The sequence below is a fragment of the Triticum urartu genome, chromosome 5A (assembly GCF_056163025.1).
Source record: "Triticum urartu cultivar PI428250 chromosome 5A, HENAU_Tu73, whole genome shotgun sequence".
Taxonomy (NCBI): domain Eukaryota; kingdom Viridiplantae; phylum Streptophyta; class Magnoliopsida; order Poales; family Poaceae; genus Triticum; species Triticum urartu.
Window position 1 is genome coordinate 679379501 of NC_141877.1, and position 6982 is coordinate 679386482.

General features: G+C 43.7%; 1 protein-coding gene across 1 annotated transcript; it reads left to right on the forward strand.

The window, feature by feature from the left end:
* Positions 1 to 247: 247 nt before the first annotated feature.
* LOC125531409 (uncharacterized) lies at positions 248 to 6735 on the forward strand. The gene is made up of 15 exons (XM_048695827.2): positions 248 to 666; positions 1699 to 1820; positions 1919 to 2122; positions 2220 to 2356; positions 2452 to 2721; positions 3151 to 3290; positions 4364 to 4407; positions 4564 to 4644; positions 4743 to 4811; positions 4918 to 5091; positions 5175 to 5317; positions 5396 to 5683; positions 5836 to 5980; positions 6167 to 6232; positions 6339 to 6735. Exons 4-15 carry the CDS (start codon positions 2228 to 2230, stop codon positions 6383 to 6385), a joined length of 1596 nt encoding a protein of 531 aa, XP_048551784.2. The 5' UTR covers positions 248 to 666; positions 1699 to 1820; positions 1919 to 2122; positions 2220 to 2227; the 3' UTR covers positions 6386 to 6735.
* Positions 6736 to 6982: the final 247 nt, after the last annotated feature.

Genomic DNA, 6982 nt, shown 5'->3' on the forward strand with positions numbered 1-6982 from the left:
CTCCATCGCAGTAGTAGCACACGTACGCCACCTCGCCGCAGCAACCGCACACATCGACGCTGTCCATTCGGTCCACTCGGTCTGGTCCGGGCTTTGACGCTGCCGGTCCGGTCCCCGGAAACAGGACCGCTCGCCTGCTCGGTCCGGTCCGGTCTGGACCGCCGGCGGCCGGTCCAAACGAAGGCTCGGTCAGGAACCGGACCGTGTCCACCCTGTGCAGAGATGTCCGTCAGCGCTAGCCGGAGAGGCGACCTCCGCCCACATCGCCGGAGCCGAGCGCCTCACCCGCCGTGTCGGGATGGAGGCCCTGGAACAGAGCAGACGGCGGATCCAGCCACCCGTCGACCCACCAACACCGCCAGTCGTCTCCATTATCCCCAGCGCTCGCTCTCACCGCACAGGGCGAAACGGACGGCGGCGGCTGGTAAAAGCGGATCCGGCAACGCAGCTTCCCTTTGGGCCACAAAGAACTCCCAGACCCAAAATATACTCCGTATATATATTATAACGGGAACAGATTTTCTGATCCCCCAATCCAACTAGGAGTAGTTCGGATCAAGAGCCAGCAGCAACGAGTTTCCCCGGAACCCTAAATCCCCGATCCTCCGATTCTCTCGGCGGCCCGCCCACGCCCTCGCTCCAATCAGACGTGACGAACTGATCGAGGTAAGTCGTCCACTCTGTTTTCTCCCCGTTTCTAGTCTAGGGCTATTTCTTCATGTGCTTGGTAGTTCAATTGGTAGTACTTCATCATGGAGCAGCTCGGGATTGATCTGAACCGGGGCGTTCGAAACTGGTTTTGCATCGATCCGAATCGAGTTTTGGATCGAGTTCGAAACTTCGAATTGAGCAGGTCATTGGGGTCTCGCCAATACATCCAGTAACCTATGGTCATTGTCAAGCCCAACTAGCACTATCTTGACTCTGTTCACCCAGCAATTCGATCCCATTCATATAGATACCTCTTTTCTAAGGATTTTCCTAAATTTCGAACTCTCAAACTCATTATCAGATATTGGTGGTCTTCCTGTTTTCTCTAGTTGCTACTAAATTTTATATGCCTGCACAAACCGAGTACACTGACCAAGCCAAGTATCACCATATGTCGGCGCTTGCAAAGAGTAGTATCTTCTTTCTAGCCATGTATGTACCGGATTAAACCATTTTTTTTCTGGATTTTCTTCTTGCTTGCTTGATCCTTCATCTGCAGCATGTTGGTTTATCTAGCAATTTGTTCCACCTTTGCTGTATTTGGATCTTCCTGTTTTCGGATCTTGTTTCTAACATGCATGTACATGTAGTAGACTAAACAAAAATTTTTGGATCTTCTGTGTTGCCCACTCCGCTGCCATCGTATACAGACAGATGCTAGCTACAATGCAGATAATATGGAAACTTCTTGATTTTGCCATACTACTACATTGGGAGTTATTTGCATATCATCGGGCCCATTTTATACTGGTTTCGGCACTTTTTCTCTGCCCCATGAACAACACATTGTGTGATAATGTTGTTTAAGAATGTGATAAAATGACAGGCAAGAAAGCTTTTTTGGTTTCCAATTGATGTTGCAAAATTACCACCAAAATGTATATGATGCCAACAATCATCATCTCAGACATGAGAATGTCATGGCTTTTGCGACCTTACTTAGTTAGTTAGTTCCTCTACTGATCATTTGCATTATTTATGCTTCAGGGCCGGAAAGATGCAGAAAAGCAAGAAGATGGGTAATCACACAAAAATCTTGAGAAAGGTGCAAAGCACCACTAGAAAAAAGAACAACTGTGGGAGCAATCGCAAAAGAGTCTGGAAAGATAGTGAGTCAATGATTTCAACTTTGCCATCTCTTTCTGTTCTGGAGCTTACTTCTCTAACAGAGCACTCACTGTTTTGGTGTATCTTGTTCTTTAATTAGATATCAGTCATCAGGAGGAGGCTGATGCTGCTTCTGATAACATTTTGTCAAGTCATTTGCTTGATCGAGATGTTTCCAGCCCTAAGTTTGAAGAGCAACAATTTGGCAGCGTATACGAAAGCGATCAAGATCACTGGTGTCAACTCAATTAAAGAGTAGCTTCACATTTGTCTATCGAAGTTGTCTCGCTTGCTTTGCTCGATGGTGATTATGCTGCTTTATATATGATTATGAGATGTCCAAATTTGTATTTACACTTACCAACTCGTTAAATGTAAGAAAAAAAAGTCATCTCATGCAGGAGATGAGATGCTATTTGTGTGCACGGGTATAGTTCTACCACGTGGGACATCAAGTCTGGGCCTAACAAGATTCCTGACTTCGTCACGTTTGGTTACAGTCTTCAATCAGAAAAGAAACAAGGATGATAAATTGAGGGTTGGCGCTGCTAATAATTTTTGGTGCCATCTTGCTTTGTCTATTCAAGCTAACCATGAACACTCCTTACTGATGTACTGCTTTTATCACTACAGGTTGCAGTGCGCCTTCCCCACAAAAAGACTATACTTGGGATGTTAGGATTATATGATAAATATATTGCTATCGTTACCTCCCAGGACTTCCAAGATGTCATGCCTTTAGATATGTATCAGGAGACGTATCTGCCTGATGCTCTGACCATGGTAGCTGCTGGGTGTGCCCACAAATCATGCAATTTGATGGGCATGGTTGGGGTGCTGACTGATGCACCTACAGAAGATGATTATGAACATCTTTCGGCCTCTACCTGTCAGATCACAGAGGTAACTACTGTTGCTTTTTTTTTCTTCCCATTTTGGCATGTCAGAGATTTGAATGTTGAAATGGATAACTGCATTATGTTATTGGTGGTCTCTCTGAAAGCACGCCGAACCAGTGTGTGCCCCAGACCCGGCAAGTGGCTAGGTTGGGGTCTCAGGTCTTAGATGTTAGGCTTGGCTGCGATGTCTGTTTGGTATTAGGCCCAGGCTATCTGCGCCCCTTCATCAATTGGATAGGTGTAGCGACAGTTTGTTGCTTAGACGGCGGCTTTAGTCTTACTGTTGTATGACTTTGTAAGGTCTTGTGAGAATAATTAATAAAGTGGCCGTATGCATCGTCCAGATACAGAGGCCGGGGGTCATCCTCCTTTTCTTAAAATATGTTATTGGTGGTCTAATGTGTGACTATGTGCACCCTTCCACTTGTTCTAGGCTGGACTTGGAGGCCCACTTATTGACCTTGCTGGGAACTTTGTTGGGATGAACATTTGTTTTGATAATGATACGGGAAAGCCTTTGTTTCTACCATGGATATTACTTCGTCAATGCTTGGAGCAATATGAGATACTCGGGTATGCCTTCTTCGCTTCTAGACTTCTAGTATTTATTATGAGCAATATTGTGAACAAACTTCCCCAACTAGCTTATCTATATTGGTTTCAAGCCTCCTGCTCTCTTATCTTAGCAATGGAAGAAGAAAACAACAAAACAGTGTTTTTGCATGCCCTCCCATGTACAATCGGCTATAAATAATTCTGGTTCAGCCCATGTAAATTTTAGCAATGGTTGTCCTACTACATGGAAAAGGCCCAAATAATCCTTGGGTGAGTAACGCCACCTCTGATTCTAGGCCACATCCTCCTGAATGTTGGCAACTTGCCTGCAAGCTAACCAATCCAGTTGTCATTTCCCCTATGTACTTCGTTCTCCAATCTTCAGATGTCGATACTTGCTTACTAACTTGAATATTGTGCAACGACTGCTTGTTTGCTGGTTGCCGCTCGTTGATTTGGTAAGGAAGGGGTAAGGGAGGAATGTTATCTAGGGGCAGCAGCATTGCCAGCATCAGCAGCCAGTTTCTTATGGTGTGACTAGATGCGGCAGCACGATGCTACTTATGGAAATTGAGAGGCGAATATCTCATCCATATAATAATATTGTTAACTTGCTGCGTTTTTTCCAAAATACATAGATACCTGCCATGCCCCCAATTTTCTTTTGTTTTTTGATGCAGTTTGCCGTGTCTCCGCAAAATAGACTGAAAGTACCATCCCTGACCTGATGCTTCTTCATGCTGCCACGAAGCCTATTATTTGAAACCGTATTTTAAGTCTGCCTACCACTTTCCCTGTTGTTGATTTATTGCGCTTGCTTGGGTGCTGAAGCTACTCTATCTGTCTAAGTGAAGTGTTAAAAACATTTCATTCAAAATAAAATGTGGACAACGTAACTCATACGTAGCATCTGGATCTGCTCAATTCTTCTTATTTTGTTGTACATTTTTTATGGCCTGTTTTGCATTTCTTTTTTCCTATCTTGTTTCCTTTTCCACATTGGTTACATTGTCTATCTACTGCTTGTTTTGGGGCTAGTACTTGTGCGCATTTATTTATCATAATAACGACTCTGTTGTGTTCTAATGCAGTCCTTGGGAAAAACTTCGAGGCAATATGACACCTTATAGTGCAGGTGAACATTTCAGAATCACTTTTGACCCTATATTGTGCATCATCAATGTCATTTCTTCTAATCATAGTAATCATCATTATATTAACATGTGGTCCATGTATATCCTCCCGCTTGTCACGCACTTTCTAATTGTGTTGATTCTCTTATCCATTTTAGGTTTCTCAACCAGGAAAACCAACAATAGCAGCCAGGGATCTGATGTACCTCCTCCAGGTGCTTCAAGAATAATACCTTCAGGTGTGAACTATACTACTGCAAGTCATCATCCTAAGCATTAGCTATTGATCATTGCGCAGCACATTGGAGTACTAATATTGATCACCTCTTTGCATCAGGATTCATGGATACTTGGAACTGGATAGAATCCATGGGCTATCCCAAGCCAGAACCACTTATGCTGGAATGTATGTTGTTGCTTTTCATATCTCCGGCTTATTCATTGTGCATTTTCTTATAGCTATTGTAGCAATAATATAACTACTCATTTACCTGTTTTTTTTGGTTGAAAAGTGAATGGGTGCTTGGTTAGTACATTCGACGATGTTTTTGGTTGTTTACATGCTTGGAGAGGTTATAAAGGGTTCTATAATGCATTTGGTACTGGGAAGAATGCCTGGCAGAGGCTTGATAAGAAGATAGTTGAAACTATATCCCGGCGTATTGTCTCACTTGTTTCATTCAATGGTGACTTTTAACAGCCGAATCAATTATTACCTTTTCATAATAGTAACCTTTCATGCTAATGATCAAACTTATATCATGTGTAGGAAACGGCATGAGGTTTTTTGTATGCACAGGCTTCCTTGTAAAGTGTCCTTTGACAAACGGGGGCACACGCATTGTCATTGTGACTTCAGCCAGTTTGGTTAGAACCTGTGAGGCTACAGACACGATTGATGAGAATATGAGGGTCGGTTCCCCTAATCGTTTCGCCTTGGTTTTCGGTTAGATATATGGTTTAGCCATTAAGCTCACTTTTGACTTGCAGATCAAGGTGTTTCTCCCTCCGAATCAACGCTTGAATGGAACACTGGAATCATACCATTCAGGGTATAACATTGCTATTGTGACTGTTAAGGGTTTGCGCAAGGGTCTTCCAGAAGACCTGGAGATTCATCCAGAGTCCTTGCCCAGAAGGGTGGTAGCTATCGGGCATGAACCCAAAGGACTGTTGTGTGCCTCGATGGGCGAACCTATACTCGGTCGCGAAGACCTGGACAAGCGTAGCGCATTTGGTTGCAAGGACCTTAGGCTGTCAGACTGTAAAATCGAGAAGGTGAATTTCTGTTGCCTCTTTTCTACACGGTGGTTTATATAGATAGTGACATTGCATCAGGCTCCGATGAGAGGGACACCTTGCCCTCCTTTGGACGCATCTACTATACTGCTAACCATATGTACTCTACGACTGATGTTTTGTTGCAACAGATTGGGATCGATGGCCCCCTGATTAACTTTTTCAATGGGAGCCTCGTCGGCATAAACTTTTACGATGGAAGGCCCAGTGGAACTCCTTTCCTGCCTTGCAAGAAAATCTGTGAATTCCTGCATCTGTTTGGCTCGAGTTGGAACGGTATGCTTTTCCTTCTCTCTCTTTGCTACTTGCTCTAAATAGTACTCCCACTGTAAAGTAATATAAGATCTGTTAGATCACTAAAGTGGTGGTCTAAACGATTTTATATTAGTTTACAGAGGGAGTACAAAGGTAAGTTATTCAAGGAGAGCTTAACCACACTGTAAAAACCTCATCGGACGACAGGAGGAAGACCAGCGAGGCCATTCGCAGACTGGACAAAGGGCAACACGAGACGAACAACCAAAATCGGTAGGACGGATTATTTTTGTTTCTCGGTGAAACTTTTAGTTGTTTGTGACTGTTCTATTCGACATCCGACTTACCATACAATGTGGAAATTAACTTTGGATGGCAGGTGGCCGGTGCCGCTGCCATTCTGGTACCATGGTTGGCTGGAGGTGAATAGGTTTGGCCAAATGCCCATGAGAGGGCGGTTCTTCAGTAGATGCCTCCGCACCGTGATGTTGAAATGGTATCAATGTGGGTGGTTTGTTCGTCCATGGATGTACGTCATCACCTGTATATATAACCGTGGGTCACGTCGAGTGAATCTAAGATTTCTTGCTTTCTTTCTTTTTTTGATGTGTGTGAATCTAAACTTCATGCAGTTATACATTGTTAGTTAGATGGACTTATATATATGTCTGATGGCCTGGAAGAAGTGCATGCATTTTTGGCAAACAGAGAGAAATGAGACGGCAGCTTGAGAAGGGAAGGTGTAAGTACGTATAGAGATCTAACAGCACGTGCCAGGTTAATCGCCCGATCAGCGTATGAAAAATACTGGTCTCTTGAAATGCAAGGGGATACACCAATGATCCATGCTAGGCAAGCAACGTTACAGTCGACAATGGAAGAAAGAACTCCGAACCGTGGGAATTTTCAAAAAAAAAAAATCAGTGTGCAATGGTGTGAATTTAAAATTATGGGAAAAAAATCAAAAATGAAACATAACGCTAGAACGAGGGCTCGAACCTCCAACCGTGTGGTTAACAGCCA

What these genes read in the sequence shown, in the direction of transcription:
- LOC125531409 (XM_048695827.2), top strand. Translation starts at nt 2,228, where the DNA reads ATGCTATTTGTGTGCACGGGTATAGTTCTACCACGTGGGACATCAAGT. An exon ending in CTACCTGTCAGATCACAGAG is followed by an intron (nt 2,722 to 3,150) that starts GTAACTACTGTT and finishes CACTTGTTCTAG; the next exon opens with GCTGGACTTGGAGGCCCACT. An exon ending in CAGACTGTAAAATCGAGAAG is followed by an intron (nt 5,684 to 5,835) that starts GTGAATTTCTGT and finishes TTGTTGCAACAG; the next exon opens with ATTGGGATCGATGGCCCCCT.